This window comes from Podarcis vaucheri, assembly GCF_965113315.1.
Source record: "Podarcis vaucheri genome assembly, chromosome: 12".
In the NCBI taxonomy this organism is placed as follows: Eukaryota; Metazoa; Chordata; class Lepidosauria; order Squamata; family Lacertidae; genus Podarcis; species Podarcis vaucheri.
This window is the reverse complement of record NC_138750.1, coordinates 8,245,989-8,265,401: the sequence shown is the minus strand read 5'-3', so window position 1 is coordinate 8,265,401 and position 19,413 is coordinate 8,245,989. Positions and strand designations below refer to the sequence as shown.

At 43.6% G+C, this 19,413-nt stretch overlaps 1 protein-coding gene across 4 annotated transcripts in view; it reads right to left on the bottom strand.

Moving 5' to 3' along the window:
• Nucleotides 1-19,413, bottom strand: part of ELMO1 (engulfment and cell motility 1) — a 334,285-nt gene that overhangs the window by 199,536 nt on the left and 115,336 nt on the right. For 2 of the 4 annotated variants that reach the window (XM_082192825.1, XM_082192826.1), the window contains exons 7-11: nucleotides 17,875-17,910; nucleotides 6,294-6,393; nucleotides 3,088-3,239; nucleotides 2,011-2,089; nucleotides 1,412-1,462 (exon numbers count right to left, since the gene is read on the bottom strand). In XM_082192825.1, the coding sequence (XP_082048951.1) occupies nucleotides 1,412-1,462; nucleotides 2,011-2,089; nucleotides 3,088-3,239; nucleotides 6,294-6,393; nucleotides 17,875-17,910 (418 nt within the window). Of the gene's footprint in view, nucleotides 1-1,411; nucleotides 1,463-2,010; nucleotides 2,090-3,087; nucleotides 3,240-6,293; nucleotides 6,394-7,571; nucleotides 7,595-17,874; nucleotides 17,911-19,413 lie in introns of those variants that run through there. The other 2 variants (XM_082192828.1, XM_082192827.1) reach the window with 2 other exon arrangements.

The window sequence follows — 19,413 nt, the reverse complement described above, 5'->3', positions numbered from 1 at the left end:
GCCTCTTTTTGCTGCCAGCCTGAGACAGCAAAAACAAAGAAGTCTGTCAAGCATCTGGCTGGTCAAAGCACACAATTAGTAATATGAGTTTAGTTTAAGAAGTCACAAACTGCATAGGCACACACTAGCCCAAACCCCTGCTAACAATGCAATCAATACATTCACAGTTCCTTTAAAATATGTGAGTAGAGGAATGTGATTCTGTTTTTTAATTGTGTTATGGAAATTACAGGGAGGGGCCACATCTTTAAAGTTGTTAAATGTTACAAATATTATGCCTGAATGTATCTTTTGGACTTGACAGCTCAGGGAAGATACCTACCTTTACAAATCATATAAAATCAACTCCTTTGCCAGTTTCCTCCATTTCGATGCTATTTTGCCTGTGGAAAAACGACTCTTTCCCCTGCCACCTCCCCAAGCGTGAGGACATGTATACACACCACCTACCCCAGGAAGTGCCCAGAGGTAACAATTGCTGAGCTGATTGTTGGCCAAGGAAAGCCAAATCCCATCACCAGACTTGCCTAGGGGTCCAGACATGCAAAGGAAATTCTATCGTACTTTGGGTGGTGGGACTTCAGAGCTGTTTGCCTATGCTAATCTTATACCTGGGTCTTGCCCTGACATGTCCGCAAATGCTAATCTGGTACCAGGGACATGTTTGCCAAAGCTGAACTAGTGTAACCCCTGTCTAAAGGTAAAGGGACCCCTGACCGTTAGGTCCAGTTGTGACCGACTCTGGGGTTGCGCGCTCATCTCGCTTTATTGGCTGAGGGAGCCGGCGTACAGCTTCCGGGTCATGTGGCCAGCATGACTAAGCCGCTTCTGGAGAACCAGAGCAGTGCACGGAAACACCATTTACCTTCCCGCCGGAGCGGTACCTATTTACTTGCACTTTGACGTGCTTTCAAACTGTTAGGTTGGCAGGAGCAGGGACCGAGCAACGGGAGCTCACCCCGTTGCGGGGATTCGAACCCTGACCTTCTGATCAGCAAGTCCTAGGCTCTGTGGTTTAACCCACAGCGCCACCTGCATCCCTCTCTACCTGTCTACCCCTCCCCTTTTGTGACATGTCAGTGATGTAGCAATGTTGTATCAATGATGCTGTACAAACTGCATTCTGGGAGATGGTGAGAAAGTTTTAAAAGCCAACGTCACCCATGTTCGGGGTTCTTACTGCTGTTTGAACCTGTTGCGCAACAATAAAGGGTCTAAGTCGACTGACTGCTGTTTTGCTCCAAATTACTTGGCTGGAATTTCCTTCTTTTACTGACCGCATGGACCCGCGGGGGACTTGTACCTTGATGAGCTGGGCTGTTGAATAGTCTCTCAACCCAGAATTTTCTTTAACAACTGTTGCTTTATCAAAAATGAGCACAGAAACATGAACTGAAGACAAAGCACTCACTTGTAAGATGATTGCCCGAAGTTGCTTCTGTGCTAAAATATTTGCCATTTCCTAATTTTGAAAAAAAAGAAAAAAGAAGAAGCAGTAACAATTCAGTTTGAAAAAAAGTATACAGCTCATTATGGCAGCATCAGTACAATGCCTTGTTTGGTTCCTAGGGGAAATCTATTCCTCGGAGCAACCTTCCTGTTGCTCACTTGCATGATAAAACATGACTACACTAAATCTATTTCTGTGAATTGGGAAGAAAACCACTCATAAGCATCTCTGGATGGGACACAACCTCCAACTTGATTTAACAATAGAGCTGCCGATCAACTGCATTCAAAGGGGCAAGCTCAGTATCTGAACAGAGTGACAAAATTAACCAGGACTCCCTATTGTATGTATCTTGCCAGGAAAAAAAGTTTACTTCTTAGAGAAGGGTAGCACATCTCAACTCTGCCATCACTAGCTTTCATATACTACAGTTCAACCTATAATTGTCTGACAAGTATAACTAAGAATTGCGTTTATAGCACAATTTTGGCCAAAGCAGCTGTGTTTTCAACAGGTACCACCACAAAGTGACCCACCTAATATTTTAACACCCAACTCACCTGCCTCCTGTCATCAGGTGCTTTGAGGAAAAGCGCATTTATTACGGCAATGGTGTAGGTTTGTATTTCTTGATCTGCCCTGTATCAGAGTATAATATAAAGCAGGTATACAAAAGTCAGGCTTTAGATAATGATTCTTGTTGTTGCTGATGTTTATAGAACAGAGCAATAAAGTACAGGTACGAGCTGCTAGAGTGTGGGAGAGGAACCCTACAAGCCTTTGAAATGATTATATTCTAAATTAATGCATAGCTTCTTGATTACAGTAAGTCGTCAGCTCAAACTGTGTTAAATCTATATACAGTGGTGCCCCGCAAGACGAATGCCTCGCAAGACGGAAAACTCGCTAGACAAAAGAGTTTTCCGTTTTGGAGGTGCTTCGCAAAACGAATTTCCTATGGGCTTGCTTCGTAAGACGACAATGTCTTGCGAGTTCCTGGTTTTTTTCCCTTTCCCCCCTTTTTCTTAGCCGCTAAGCCGCTTATCAGCTGATCCGATCAGCAGATAAGCCGCTAAAAGCCGCTAAAAGCCGCTAATAGCGCTAATCTGTCAATGGGCTTGCTTCGCAAGACGAAAAAACCACTAGACGAAGAGAATCACAGAACGGATTCTTTTCGTCTTGCGAGGCACCACTGTATTTGTATCTCACTCGTCTTTCAAGGTCATGATGAGCATACATAAGTCTGGTTTTTATCTGCGGAATAGTTTAAAACGGCAGGCAAGAGACTTGCTAGAAGCTGCAGCAAGCTTCATTGACTGAACATATGCAGCAGGAGAAGAGCGTCTCTGAACTGAATGCCGCCAGAGCGCAGCGCAGAACTGGGTAGGTGAGCCGCTCCAGGATGGGGAAGGTGGAATTAGCTAGGGTGGCCTATCTTCTTCTTTCCTTCCTTGCAGTCAGTTCTCACTCCACCCATATGGAAACGCAGGATCATGACCAGACTTGGGTAAGAACTTTAATCCTGGCTGATGCTCCAAATCCTTAATCAGATCTTGTCAATTTTAAGGCTGCTTTCAAGGTCATCAGCTGTAACTTTAAACGTTATTCCCAGACAAAAGTAACACAAAGCTACTCACCCTTGAAGGTGTGGGATTAACTGGCCAATTGTAATCTCCTGTGCCACCTTCTGGTACAGATCGTGGCTGTTCAACACCATTGACTCTAGGATGGCTAGGGATCGTTGCAGTATAGCAATGTCGGAAGGAAACTTGCTCACGTAACTTGCTATCTGTAAATAAATCAGGTTTCTTGTAAGAGGCCATGGGTTGGATAGAAGGAAATGTTCCAGCAAAATACCGTATTTTTCGCTCTATAAGAGGCACCAGACCACAAGACGCACCTCGTTTTTGGAGGAGGAAAACAAGAAAAAAATATTCTGAATCTCAGAAGCTAGAACAACAAGAGGGATCTCTGCGCAGCGAAAGCAGCGATCCCTCTTGCTGTTCTGGCTTCTGGGATAGCTGCGCAGCCTGCATTCGCTCCATAAGACGCACGCACATTCCGCCTTACTTTTTAGGAGGGAAAAAGTGAGTCTTATAGAGCAAAAAATATGGTAAAAAGTATTTGGCCAAAGTAATAAACCCTGGGTGTCAAATCCTGGGATAATAGCACAATCTGGTTTGTCTTAATCATGGTTACTGCCAGTGCACATGCCACACTTATGGGTGGTTTAGGGTGCCAGGGTCAATCTCCGTGGAATCAAGGGTTTTTTTTCACCAGGTGCTTATTGAGCATCCATTTACTGAGTCATTCACCTGGACACATGCATACGGAAGTCATACATTGCCAGCATTGGGTTCTTGTCTCACACTTCCCAGTGGAATTTTCCATCACTTTTCTTGTCGGCTTTTTGCAGTTAGAAAAACGATGTGATAATTGCACTAGAAATTGTGGGGTGCCAACCACATCTTGTGCAAATCAGCAGCCTGTATGGAAGCACAAAACACTTCCCTTCACTTCTGAAACCACTGTTAAGGGTCACTGAATATTGCTCCTGTCCCTGCCATATGCACCACACAAAATATTCAGAGATATAAAGAGAGGCTTTATATTTACATGCCTGCCTGTGGTTAACAGCTATTCACCCAACAATTCTCTTTGGCAGACTATGCCATGGACTTCCTTTTTCTCTTGCAAACCCAAGACAAGCATGTTTATAATTAACTTAAGACTTCCTCTTGGGAAATGATTCCTTAACATGCTTACATAATGATATTATAAGGTAATGTGAATTCCGTTCTCTGGCCTCTTTCCAGATCTACTTGTTCCAAAATAGGTCAACCACATACGAAAAAGTCTCAGTGCGGGGCTGCTGCGACATCATTCATAATTTGCCTTACAAATATTGTTCATCCTATGCCATTATAGCATTAACTTACAGGTAAGTTAATAAAATTACAGAAATTCGATCAAATATGAACATCATCAGCACAACCTAGGAAGAAGTGAGCTGTGACTAAATTCTGTTAACTTAGCAGCAATTAAACCCCATTCCCTCGGCTTTTGTTGTTGTTGCTCTCTTGTTCGGCAATGAAATTGTGCTGGATTGCGAGTAGTAGATCCATTAAAATGCTTAGTGGTTTGTCACGCCCTTTCTCTAAGATCAGTGTGGCTTATGACTTCTCGTTTTATCCTCACAACAAACCAATGAAGATAAGCTGAGATGGAGTGATTTTCACAGCATCCAGCAAGCATGATATCAGACCATGAATGTTATTAGAACTTAGACCAGGCATCCCCAACCTTTGGCCCTCCAGATGTTTTGGACTACAATTCCCATCAACCCTGACCACTGGTCCTGCTAGTTAGGGATCATGAGAGTTGTAGGCCAAAAGATCTGGAGGGCCGCAAGTTGGGGATGCCTGATTTAGACCCTCCCAGACCTTTCTAGAAAACACCACCAAGCTGGTTCTTGAGTATACTTCAGAGCAGGGGTCAGCAAACCTTTTCAGCCGTGGGCCAGTCCGCCGTCCCGCAGACCATGTGGTGGGCCGGACTATATTTTGGGGGGAAAATATGAACGAATTCCTATGCCCCACAAATAACCCAGATATGCATTTTTAATAAAAGCACACATTCTACTCATGTAAAAACACGCTGATTCCCAGACCGTCCGCGGGCCTTAGGTTGCCTACACCTGCTTCAGAGTATAATTCAGAACCATAACCCTGAGACAGCTAGAAATTGCCTCTCTGCGACGATTTGTCCTCACTGCAGTCATATTATGTAGCACCTATCCATAGTATGGATCTCATGCCCTTTTAAAATGTGGTTTTTCTTTTGGGGTGGGGGGTTATTGGGTTGTTATTTTAATTTTGATTATAGATTTAGTGGTTTTATATTTTGATTTTGTTCTGTGAACTGCCCTGAGACCTCCCGGTATAGTAGTAATAATAATAATAATAATAATAATAATAATAATAATAATAATTTATTATTTATGCCCTGTCCATCTGACTGGGTGTCCACAGCCACTATGGGCGGCTTCCAACCAAATATCAAAAACAATACAACATCAAACATTAAAAACTTCCCTGAACAGGGCTGCCTTAAGATGTCTTCTGAATGTCAGGTAGTTATATTTCTCTCTGACATCTGGTGGGAGGGTGTTCCACAGGGTGGGCGCCACTACCGAGAAGGCCCTCTGCCTGGTTCCCTGTAGCTTTGCTTCTCGCAATGAGGAAACTGCCAGAAGGCCCTCGGCGCTGGACCTCAGTGTCCGGGTAGAATGATGGAGGTGGAGACGCTCCTTCAGGTATACTGGACCGAGGCCGTTTAGGGCTTTAAAGTCAACACCAACACTTTGAATTGTGCTCGGAAACGTACTGGGAGCCAATGTAGGTCTTTCAAGACCGGTGTTATGTGGTCTCGGCGGCCGCCCCCAGTCACCAGTCTAGCTGCCGCATTCTGGATTAATTGCGGTTTTTGGGTCACCTTCAAAGGTAGCCCCACGTAGAGTGCATTGCAGTAGTCCAAGCGGGAGACAACTAGAGCATGCACCACTCTGGCAAGAGTGGTATATAGATATATATATAAAGTATAGGGTGGTATATAAATTCAATTAATAATAATAATAAGAAGAAGAAGAAGAAGAAGAAGAAGTCGTCATTCTGGTGCCTGACACACAGTGTTTCCAGGCAACTTCCAAGAATAGACTGATACTGGCATGGAAAGCTCCCAAGTGGCCTCACCACCCCCCTTCCATTTTGTAAATGAACAGAACAGATGTGTGTGGAAAATACATCTACTCTGACCCTTAATGTCAAGCATAAGCATACTGTACCTTTTTAATGAAAGCCACAGAGAATGTGTCCCAGGATACAATTCCATGATCCATCAGTTCAACGAAAGCCGTCAGAGTGAAGGATAACATGTCTCCAAAGCTGGAAGAGACAGGAGCCAAAGCAGAAGTGGGGTGGGGGAAGAACCATGTAAACAGCAGTGGGAAACCGTTGGGCAAAAGGGGGGAAACAAAGCAAAGATGCGCAAGAAGGGGCAGGAGCAGAATAAAATGAAGGCCGTGCAGCAAAGAAGCATCAAGTGATTTCCACATGGATCCCAAAGCAGCGTCAACTGGAAGGAAGCATTTGAGGATGTTTCTGCATTCTGTGTGGGAAAAGGCTGTCCAATGCCCAAGAACCACCTTGTTTAGGTGTCAGCCTGCTCATTCAAAGAGAGGACACCCACAAAAGACTTGTTTCTCTTCCCAATAATAGACCAATTGCTGTTTAAACAGTTCCCCACTTTTGGACAAACACCAACCAACACAAAAATAGGCCACGGAATCATGTTCTTCCCTCCTTCTCTACCAGATTAAAGCTTTCATCAGCACCTTTGCTATTCATCAGAGTTTGGAAATGAGCTTTAAATTCAGATTTCCAAAGCATAGCAAACAAAACACTCTGTTTATTGCCAGTGCTAACACAGAATAATAGAATTAGAGAGTTGGAAGGGACCCTGAGGGTCATTTGGTCCAACCCCCTGAAATACAGGAATTTCAAAACGCAGTCCCCCATCCAATTTGATGCCATACCTGCTTAGCTTTGCAAATATGCTAGCAGTTTTATTGTTGCACCACTGGTATGGCCAGCCGGGGTTGGTGTGTTTGGGTTCAGGATGGATAGGGGAGAGCACATGTGAGCTCTGAACTATAGTTAAGGAATGAGGTGCACATCTACCGAACCTCAGCCTGACAAATTCACACCCACCCCAATGTGAAAACCACTATCTAAACCCTATGGAAGCAGCCTCCAGGTTTTTGGTGGGGCAGGGCAGAATACACTATGAATATGCGTAGGGTTTTTTTATTATCATTTTTACAGAGAACAGTGTTCTAGTCAGCAGATCAAATATAAATCAGGACATATTCTTATGCAAATGGAACTCTGCTGCAAAACTATCTTCTCCCTAATTGTTCCACACCATTAAAAAAAAACTAGCTAGAAACCTTTAGGCTTTTCTTTAATACATAGCTTGTGATAATTCAACCCAGGAAGACTACCTAGAAAACAAGAAGCCCTTAAGCTCAGTCAGGGGGAAACATACAGAGAGAGAGACTTACACTCATAACCCTGGAGTCCAGCACACTGGATTGGAAGCTACAGCATCGCTGGCTAAGGAGCCAAACTGGGGTCCTGACTCCAAGCTTGATGTTGGTGATCAGAGGATCATGGAACCCAAAGTTAGCCTTTGGAGAGGAGCCGAGACATTCACAAGCACCTTCCCCTGTGCCAGAAGAAGCAAATGCCTTCCGCACCACCTTGCCAGTACAACGGCACAGACTATGATGAGCAGGAGAGCTGCCCATCTCCAGGCCAGAGGGCGGGTGCTTTAAGAGAATCCAGTTCTCCCCGGAGGGACAGAGCTTAGGTCAGGTGACCTGGAGAAAGAGGCTCGAAAGGCCAACTTCCAACACTTGTCAGAGCAAGTTGCCCACTGTCCTTTCTCCATGGGCTGCACCACAGGACCAGTACAGAACAGTTATCTCCATGGCAACCTTGATTATGTCATCATATTGGCTGGAACTTCCAGTGATGAATGAACTCCAGTTTCTAAGCAACCGAATAAATTCAGTGGTGGACTTTATAGTGTCAGTTTGCACAGAATCAAACCTAGCACAAACCTTATCTGGTTTTTAAATGCCAGAGGGCGGGTTAATCAGTACCTCATAATAAGAATAAATAAATTCCTTCCAGTAGCACCTTAAAGACCAACTAAGTTAGTTCTTGGTATGAGCTTTCGTGTGCATGCACACTTCTTCAGATACACTGAAACAGAAGTTGCCAGATCCTTCTATATAGAGATAGGTGGGGAGGGGTATTACTCAGAAGGGTGGTGGGAATGGGAGATTGGCAGGTAGCTGAGATGAGCCTGTTGACGACTCTTAATGACTGCAATAGGTCTTACAGGAAAAGGCAAGGGGTGAGAAGGTGAGAAATGGCTTAGTCATGTATAATGAGATAAGAATCCAATGTCTTTGTTCAGACCAGGTCTCTCCATGGTTTTAAGTTTGGTAATGAGTTGCAATTCAGCAGCTTCTCTTTCCAGTCTATTTCTGAAATTCCTTTGTAGTAAAACAGCTACTTTGAGATCTTGTATAGAATGTCCTGGGAGATTGAAGTGTTCTCCTACTGGTTTCTCTGTTTTGTGATTCTTGATGTCAGGGGAGCCTGCTGGATCAGACCAATGACCCATCGAGTCCAGCATCCTGGTCTCACAGCAGCCAACCAGATGCGCTTGTGGGAAATCTGTGAGCGGGAGCTGCGCACAAGAGCATTATCCTACCCTGTGGTTTTTAGCAACTGGTCCTCAGTAGCACACTGAGTCTGACCATGGTGTCAGAACACAGCCAGATCATGCAACTGCCTGTTGTACAATGACACCTAGTGGAAGAAACGAAGGCATTCTGCAATACTGAGAACTGCTAAACTGTGGCGATCACACAGGGCCCCCAGACATTTCGATTTCTATTGACCCTGTGCCACCACTGCGATAGCTTTCTTCGCTGCCACCACCCCGCTTCTCACGGGGACACACAGAGTCCAGACAGTTGTTAACATAAACAAATAATCCAGTTTATTTTTAAGTGCAGGAACAAGCGTATGGTTTCGGTTTATTTTTCTCGTGTCAGTTTCCTAATCTTAGTTCCTAACAACTCCAAACTGATTATTCCAACTATCTATCTGACTCAAGATAACAATTCCTCTCACTCTCTCACAATACAACTCGACCAACCCACTGCCCTTTCCTCCTTCTTCCTTCTCCAACACCCAAGCCTCAACTCCCAACTCCCAAACCTCAACTGACTTTTCAAAACCTCCCACTCTATCTTTTACTCCCCCCTTGCATTCTCACTGGCCAATCACATCACACCCTTTTTAACCCTTTCCTTGGACCATCCTAGGAGGCAAACGCCACATAAACATACTGCACTTACTATGCACATGGATTGGACTCACATTACACCAGAAAATATATATGAGGGAGACAGGATTGCATGCAGCTCACCACCACCACCAGGTGTAGGGGTGTGTGTGTGTATGTGTGTGCATATATATATGTGTGGAGTAATGAGTGCATTTGCTGTTCCTCGCATGCAGCAGCAACTATGACACCTTCCAAAATTTTGTTCTGAAGTCCCGCTGGAAAGAGTTAGGTCATGTACAGTGGTGCCTCGCAAGATGAAAAGAATCCGTTCCGCGAGTGCCTTTCTTCTTGCGGTTTTTTCCGTCTTGCGAAGCAAGCTCATTAGCGGCTTAGCGCTATTAGCGGCTTAGCGGGCTTAGCGGATCAGCTGATAAGCAGCTTAGTGGATCAGCTGAGAAGCAGCTTAGCGGATCAGCTTATAAGCGGCTTAACGGATCAGCTGTTAAGCAGCTTAGTGGATCAGCTGATAAGCGGCTTAACGGATCAGCTGTTAAGCGGCTTAGCGGATCAGCTGATAAGCGGCTTAGCGGATCAGCTGTTAAGCGGCTTAACGGATCAGCTGATAAGCAGCTTAACAGATCAGCTGTTAAGCGGCTTAGCGGCTTAGGATCAGCTGATAAGCGGCTTAGTGGCTTGGGGAAAGGGGGGGAGGGGAAAAAACCCGCAGGAACTCGCAAGACATTGTCGTCTTGCGAAGCAAGCCCATAGGAAATTCGTTTAGCGAAGCATCTCCAAAACGGAAAACCCTTTCGTCTAGCGGGTTTTCCGTGTTGCGAGGCATTCATCTTGCGGGGCACCACTGTAATATTTCCTGGTGCACATGCTTCTCTCTCCCACCCCACCCCCCCAGTATGCTCCAATCCCCTTCCTGGATCGGGACCACACCTGAACTTAGCATTCTGTGCTTTGCCATGAACAAATGAAGTGTTGTGGGGAGAGATGCCAAATCTGAGAGAAGCTTTGCACAGGAAATACCATGAAGGGCTGCTTGGGTCATCTAGCATCTCTGCACACCCAGAGGAGTCCTATGTAAGGGATGGAACCAGGTGAAAAAAGGAATGAGAAAGAGGAGGAAAGCACTGCTTCATATAACACTTAATACATGAAATCTCTGACCACAATATATGGTGATGGCCATGGGCTTAAATGGCTTTAAAAAGGGTTTGGATGGGTTCAATGGCTATTAGCAATGGCAACTCAATGACAGCTGTTCTAGCATTGCACTTCATCTTAACTGGATCAGGGTGTATTTTTTAAGGTACAGTGGTGCCCCGCAAGACGAATGCCTTGCAAGACGGAAAACTCGCTAGATGAAAGAGTTTTCCGTTTTGGAGGTGCTTCACAAAACGAATCTCCTATGGGCTTGCTTCGCAAGACGAAAATGTCTTGCGAGTTCCTGCAGGTTTTTTTTCCTCCCCCCCTTTTTCTAAGCCACTAAGCCGCTTATCAGCTGATCCGATAAGCCGTTAAAAGCCGCTAATAGCGCTAATAGGTCAATGGGCTTGCTTCGCAAGACGAAAAAACCGCTAGACGAAGAGAATCACAGAACGGATTCTTTTCGTCTTGTGAGGCACCACTGTACACAAAGAAGGGAGGAAAAAAAACTGGCTGCTTATATCCACTGAGGGGCACAATGAGTGGAACCTTTTAAAAAGAGCACCAAACTACATGGGATGTGAGGGACAAGCAACCAGACCCCTTAACATGTTTTTGAATAGATCCCCCAGCAAGGGTATGTTTTAGATCAGGGCACTGTGCATTGGTGAGGTCTGTGTGAAAACCCTTCCCCTACGGTTTCTTTCTCTGACCTGAAAATTGCCCTCTCTGATATTACCAAATCTGATATTAGTTGTGGGTCAAAGACAGATAACCGTTATCACGTCTAGCTTCACTCGCAGTTGCTACATGTTCCATTATAAAATTAAATGCTTTCCCCACAAGGTGTCATCACAGTACCAGAAAAATCTTCCCAGGAAGGCAAGTGCAGAAAAAAACACTCTAAATGCTGAAGAGACAGAATTATTCCAGGTCAAAGTTAAGACTTCAGAAGAGAAGATTCAAATACTGATGCTGCAGTCCTGTGCACACTGACCTGGTAATAAGCTCAATTTTACACAGTGGGACTTACATCTAAGTGAATATATATATACTCTACAATCCAATTTATATGGCATAGCTGGGGAATATATTCAAATGATAGAGGGTAAGGACTTGCTGAATTAAATATCTGAACTGGAATACAAAAAGGGAGGTGTGAGGAAGTCAGGAAACTAGTAAATGAAGTATAAGATATGAAAATATTGATTTCTTTCTTTTTTTTCTTCTTTTTAACTGTTTTCTATTCTGTATTTTTCACGTGCTTTGTTTTTGTATTTTTGTAGCTCTTTTTTCTTTTATTAGGGTTTTTATTTTTTATGTTTAATCTTTGAAACTTTTTATTGTTTGTAAAACTTCAATAAATATTTCTTTACAAAACCAAATCCAACTTAAATAAATGTGCACGTGATAAAAACAACAACCAGTCTCTTATGAACCACACCCTGTCCTTGTAAACAGGCAGGCAAATGCTGCAAACTTAGCTCATTATTAAATGTGAATCCAAATGGCAGTTCAGCACAATGAGACGTTTGTGGGGCCAGGAAAGAAAGGCTGCTTTCCTCTCCCTCTTTCTGCCGACAGAGTGAGGGATTCATGGAGTCTCCTTGCTGCAGCCGCATCTGTGCGCTGGGGGACTGCAGCTGGAATGAACTTGTCCTGCACACTGCGGCCCAGAGCCGCCTCGAGTCAATGACATTCCTTTGGCATCTGCTTTGTACAAACAAGTGCCCAAAGTGGAAATGTTAAGTTAAGGCAACAGTTGTGAGGTTAATACTGCAGGGGAACAAGCCGGAAGCAGAGAGAAAACTAGCTACTGTTGGCACAGCAGAAGCAGTCTCTGTTGTTGTTGTTTAGTCGTTTAGTCGTGTCCGACTCTTCGTGACCCCATGGACCAGAGCACGCCAGGCACTTCTGTCCTCCACTGCCTCCCGCAGTTTGATCAAACTCAAGCTAGTAGCTTCAAGAACACCATCCAACCATCTCATTCTCTGTCGTCCCCTTCTCCTTGTGCCCTCCATCTTTCCCAACATCAGGGTCTTTTCCAGGGAGTCCTCTCTTCTCATGAGGTGGCCAAAGTATTGGAGCCTCAGTTTCACGATCTGTCCTTCCAGTGAGCACTCAGGGCTGATTTCCTTCAGAATGGAGAGGTTTGATCTTCTTGCAGTCCATGGGACTCTCAAGAGTCTTCTCCAGCACCATAATTCAAAAGCATCAATTCTTCGGCGATCAGCCTTCTTTATGGTCCAGCTCTCACTTCCATACATCACTACTGGGAAAACCATGGCTTTTACTATACGGACCTTTGTTGGCAAGGTGATGTCTCTGCTTTTTAAGATGTTGTCTAGGTTTGCCATCGCCTTTCTCCCAAGGAGCAGGCGTCTTTTAATTTCGTGACTGCTGTCACCATCTGCACTGATCATGGAGCCCAAGAAAGTAAAATCTCTCACTGCCTCCATTTCTTCCCCATCTATTTGCCAGGAGGTGATGGGCCCAGTGGCCATGATCTTCGTTTTTTTGATGTTGAGCTTCAGACCATATTTTGCGCTCTCCTCTTTCACCCTCATTAAAAGGTTCTTTAATTCCTCTTCACTTTCTGCCATCAAGGTTGTGTCATCTGCATATCTGAGGTTGTTGATATTTCTTCCGGCAATCTTAATTCCGGCTTGGGATTCATCCAGCCCAGCCTTTCGCATGATGAATTCTGCATATAAGTTAAATAAGCAGGGAGACAATATACAGCCTTGCCGTACTCCTTTCCCAATTTGGAACCAATCAGTTGTTCCATATCCAGTTCTAACTGTAGCTTCTTGTCCCACATAGAGATTTCGCAGGAGACAGATGAGGTGGTCAGGCACTCCCTAGGCTCAGCTTATTCCTGTTTAACGGTGCTTGTCACCACAGACCAAAGAGAGACGCAGGGTAGCGTCACATGTGGCTTTTAAAAATGCCAAGTTGGGTTAAAGTTATCAGAAATATAAGCAATTAAATATGCACCTTTCAACCTTACAAAACATTTTTTGGTAGCCACAGGTGAGAACGGCTTTGACCATGGATTAGTCTTCCTCAGAGATCTAATGCAGTGTTTTTCAACCACTGTTACGCGGCACACTAGTGTGCCGCGAGATGTTGCCTGGTGTGCCGTGGGAAAAATTGAAAAATTCGAAAGATTTTTTTTAAAAAATGTCAAATTTTCGCCCACTAGGCGGGCGCCGGACTGTGTCCACCCTATTTTCCATCCGTCCTGGGTGGGGGTCAGATCAGATGGGATCGGATGAGAGCGGACAGGCGGTCCGCTCTCATCCGATTCCCCATAGAGAGCAGCGGGGCTCTGACATCTCCCTCTCCGCACACAGTGCGGAGACGGAGCTGTCATCCGCCGGCTCAGCAGGGATCAGCTGATCGATCCCCGCTGAGCAGAGAACGGTCCGATTCCAGCCAGAATATCAGCTTTGTGTTCAGCCAAACAGGCCCAGGTTGCGCACTGAATAAAGTATTTTATAATTTTTCATATTTCTGTTTACTTACTATTTCATAATAAAGTAATTATAAAATTTATTTGATTCCTATTCAAGAGTTATATATAGTCAATATAGGCACAGAGTTAATTTTTTTAACATTTTCTAATGGTGGTGTGCCTCATGATTTTTTTCATGAAACAAGTGTGCCTTTGCCCAAAAAAGGTTGAAAAACACTGATCTAATGTACAAGAACTTATTGAAAGGTACCCTAAATCTATTGTGCTTTTGGCATACACCAACTTGGAGGTGATGTATATATGTTTGTGCTTTGTGAGCTTGATTCTCTTTCATTTGCTTCACATTATCTATTCCTTATTCCTATTTATTAAAAAATATTTATAGCCTACCCTTCAGCAGGGCACAACAGTTTAAATACTGGTAAATAAAATTATAGAATACACAACAATAAAATCATTAAAATACCTCAGCAAGCAACAGAAACAACTAAAACCACAGTACAACCTGGATAGTATTTCCTACACTGAGCCTTATGGCTAGCCAGCTGCCTTATACCAGGTTAGACTATTTCCCATTTTGTGCAGGAAATGTATATACATGCCAAACACACATTGCCTCCACTGCAGGCATGTTTCCCAGGCATGCATTGCATATATCTAGCTGCCTGCTCAGAAGCTCAGAACAGCTTATATATAGTTCTCAGGCTAAAATCCAGGCAGCTTACAAAGCCAAACCTGCTTAGCGTCAACAGCAGAATGGTGTGACGTGCCTTCTTCAGGCGATTCTCCAAGCATGAGCATACAGGAAGACAGACAGGTCTGAATTAGTCACATGTGGTGGAATACCTAAAATTTCCTACCTGGACGGATTGTGTATGCTGCAATTGCTACATCGTATGTGAGCACGGAAAAACTAGAGCACAAAAATGTTATCTGAAAAGCTGTGGGACAAGGGCAGCTCACCAGATCAGAATGGAAAGCTAAAATAATTTCTATTACTATGTCCATCTTACTAGCAGGTTCATCTAAAATAGTTCAAATCAGTTTCAGAGATTGCTGCTTGATAATGCCAACCAAACAGCTCTGCGGAACTCAGCAGTTCATGTGACTTCTTGCTCTTTGCTTCAGTGTGAGGTAATTTATTGGAATTTCCCAAGCATGCCGTTCACGTGTAGAAGAATTAGAAACTGAAGTCTGGTTCCGATTGCATTGTGCAATCAACATAGAGCTTACGATTCACTGTCACGTGAAGCTCATATTTCAGTAGTCAGATGTACTTCAGTGCAAGTGTTGATGCTTCAAATGTAAAGGTAAAGGACCCCTGACAGTTAAGTCCAGTTGCGCATGACTCTGGGGTTGTGGAACTCATCTCTCTTTACTGGCTGAGGGAGCCGGCGTACAGCTTCCGGGTCATGCAGCCAGCATGACTAAGCCGCTTCTGGCGAAACCAGAGCAGCGCATGGAAACGCTGTTTACCTTCCCGCCAGAGCAGTACCTATTTATCTACTTGCACTTTGACGTGCTTTCGAACTGCTAGGTTGGCAGGAGCAGGGACCGAGCAACGGGAGCTCACCCCGTCACGGGGATTCAAACAGCCAACCTTCTGATCGGCAAGCCCTAGGCTCAGTGGTTTAGACCACAGCACCACCCGCGTCCCCGTCGATGCTTTAGAGCCCATTAATTTAATTCACTATGTGTTAAGTGCTCTTCTTTGAGCAACTGAGAGGACTCCACCCATTCCCATGGGTCCATCTCCCACGATTCCTGACTTGCTGTTACGTACGAACCAGGGATCGTGCTTTAAAAGAAATTCTGATTCGCTAAACAAAACAGCATCAGAGCCCACGGGTTTGAGGCTGCCTTGTTTTGAGACTGACCAGTTAGTTTTAAACTATATTCTTTGGTTCATATGCAAGGACAAAGCAAGAATTCTAGGAAATGAAATAAGCACCAGCATCGTCTGTCTTCCCAGTCGCATGGGGAAAGGGAGGGGGAGCTTATGAGCCCAATGCTTTTTGGAGTGCACACTATTTCAGAGCAACATGTGATTATCCTTTGCACTCCACTACATGGTCACAAGCACCCATTCTCTCTGGCCATTCTGTCTCCAAGCACATCCTTTCCACAGGACTTCTCCTCTTGACCATTCACTCTTCCAACCCTCCTGGCATAGGCCTCTTCCTTCCCTTGGACTGCTAGCTATTGACTTCCTGTCTCCACTTTTCCTGGATATTTAATTTGTTTCCGATTCTTTCCTGTGTCCCTTTACCTTCTCATCAGAGCAGTTAGGCGTTCCGTGTGCTGCTCTGGTGCCGGTTCGCCGGAGCAGCTTCGTCACGCTGGCCACGTGCCCCGGAAGTGTCTGCGGACAGCGCTGGCTCCCGGCCTCTAGAGTGAGATGGGCGCACAACCCTAGAGTCTGTCAAGACGGGCCCGTACGAGCAGGGGTACCTTTACCTTTACTTTTACCTTTACAGAGCAGTTAATCAGATGAAGGAGCAAGAGTAGCTTAGACAATGGCAGTCTTCTGAACCCACCGCTCAGCCCAAGATTACCTCCAGGCTAACCTTGCTACAAAGCCCATTAGCGCATGACAAGACTGTATTTTTAAAGAACAATTTCTAGCTTTGTTTGTAACAGCATTACATCCTGATCTTACACATTTGAGCTAGTGTGTCTAATGGCAGCAGCAGCAGCCAACAGAGCTCCACGCTGAATTTAATGGTGCAAATAGCAAGTTCTAGAATCACATCTGGGAGTTATTCTAGTGTAACTTCAAGCAGATACCAATTTCTTCCACTTAGGAGAGGCATTTGCAGAAATCTGCTCATATGAAAAGAGTTAACATGCAAGAATCCCCAGAATATACACTTAGTATGAAAGTCCCACTTTAGCAGAACACAGAAGTCTTTCCTTTTATTCAGAGAAATAGCACTTTCATAGAATTACTCTAAATTTAGGAAACCCAGTATAGTCATTGGTGATGCATTGACACTGCATGTACAAACTTAGAAACAAGAAATGTTGTGCCAAAACTTCTTCAGGCATACTGTAGACCAGTCTTGAAAAGAGAGAATAAGACACAGGAAACTCAACTGCAGCCACCAGCAACTCAGTAGCTTTCATGCTCACAAAACTGAGAAATGTCAAGAACCAGCATGAATAAGAATTATGCATCAGCAGGGGCTAGGACAAATTATGTCCCTTGAGATTCAAATGCTTTTATCTAGTCCTTATTTTCCCCAGAAACTAAGCTATTATCATTACTACCTCAGCATTCAGAAATAAGTTAGCTGGTCGGAAGTGAAACCTTCTTTCCTTTAACTTGAACTGAACTCCTGTACTATCAGTAGGTTTAAGATTGAGTCAGCATACCACTAATCAAAAGCATGCTTATTCAGAAAATATATGATACTGCAATTTCTCCATTGTTCCAAAACCATTTTACCTGGTGCTAGAAGTTAAAATGACTGTGACTCTCAAGTTTATTACTAACCCATCAGCTTCCTGGATGCACCAGGTGGGAACATAGGATATTCATGTAAGAAGGTTGGTAGCTCAAAGCAAAAAAGGAAAGAAAAAAAAAGCTAAAAGGAGACAGCACCAGCAAATAGCTACAGGAGGTATAGGAAAACAAAGCATACATTCCACAAGCATTGCAAAAATAAATAAAAATAAAAATAAATAACTGAAAGCTCCGTAATAAATCTGTGGCATGTGGCATTAAAGAGCAGGAAAGAGAAGCAGATTTGCTTGATCAAAATATGCACAGATATTCAAATAAATAAAATCAGCAGGGAGGCCTGGAATTTAATCATGCAAAGAGGAGGAAGTTTGCAGGGTCATGAGCCAATCAGATTCTTACCAGGGCTTCATTATCTTCTGCAATTTCTGATATCGTCTGCAAAAATTTAAAAACTTTCAGATAAGGAGAAACATTGTTAAGACATTTTCCTGCTAATCCGCATTGAGTTTTACAAGGCCATCTGAACACCACCAGAGGAACTATAGTTGGAAACAATTCAACTGAAGCAGACTTGAAATGGTAATGACATGCTTTAATGCTCTTCAGAAGAAAATAATGTAAAGCAACCCAATATACCTTTTAATTCAACAACAAAATCTCACAGAAAAGGGGGGGGAGGAGGGAGAGAGATTGCTTATTATTCTAAGGAACGCTTAAGAACGTCACCACCATGGGGGACAATAGTATGACATTGCCTATTAGCCAAAGACCAGAGTTTCTGGGGACATACATCCTTTTTATCTGTCTCTCAAACTTGTTGCAGAAGCAAGCAGAAGGGTCATCTGGGTCCAGACATCAACCATAAGAAACTAAATAGCTGCTTTGATCATGGATCTCTGAGCTCCACCCTCCAGCCAGGTACCAGACCTGGGAGTTTGCTGGCTCAAGTAGCAATTAACTCCATCACAACCACCAAGGAGTCTGTTAGCAGCTTCCAAGGGACAATTTGGTTATTTGGAGAAACACCAATGGAATGCTTAGGGGCGGAGTCCCTAGAAATTAATTAATTAGCAAAACAAGAACTGATACCAACGCTACTGGGGGCATAGGATGACCAAAATGAAGGCTATTTGGGTCAATTCTTGCGATAACCATCCTGGCAGCTAGCAACAATTACACAGTATATCAATCACAAGAGCATGGAAATATTTAGAGGGATTTATGGTACAGTCGAATCTGGGCCATAGCTATTGCTGAAAAATGAATTCAAAAACTGTGGTATACTACTAGATGACAACGAAAAAAGACTGGTTTTCACATACTATGAAATAAGTTACTATTTGTAATTCTTAGTAACTTTTAAGGGAGAATTATCATAAGACCTTGAGGACTGTATCATGATATTTACAAATAAAACAAATCTTTAAAAAAAATGTTCCCCCCACACCAATAACAGAATTTTTTTCCACAATAATGTGAATGAAATGACCCACATTTATACTTTTGTGTGTGAATTTGTTTAATTTAAACTGTTCTGTTTTCCTTTACTTCTTTATTCTTGTGTGCTAGTAAAGTGTATACTGTTCAGATAAATAAAAACTTTGTTTTTAACTGTAGAAAGTTCTATTTTCCCCCTTCTCTCTTTTTAGGATATAAAAGGATAAATGCTTGTGTGAGCAGCTCAAAGCCTTACGGAAAAGGTGGGGTATAATCCTACAACTGGTCACTCCCCCCCCAAAAAAAAAATTAGAATCAGAATCATAACCATAATATGATGGACTCAGCTACATAGGTCAATTTATAACATTTAAAATGTGTTATAAAATGTGACACCAGATGGTGCTGTAGAGCAGAATCCACAGTCAATGGCAGATTGCCTTGGGAGTTCTTTATCCCCTATAGCTTTTCTTTATAGCGTTTTTTATATCTGTGTAGATA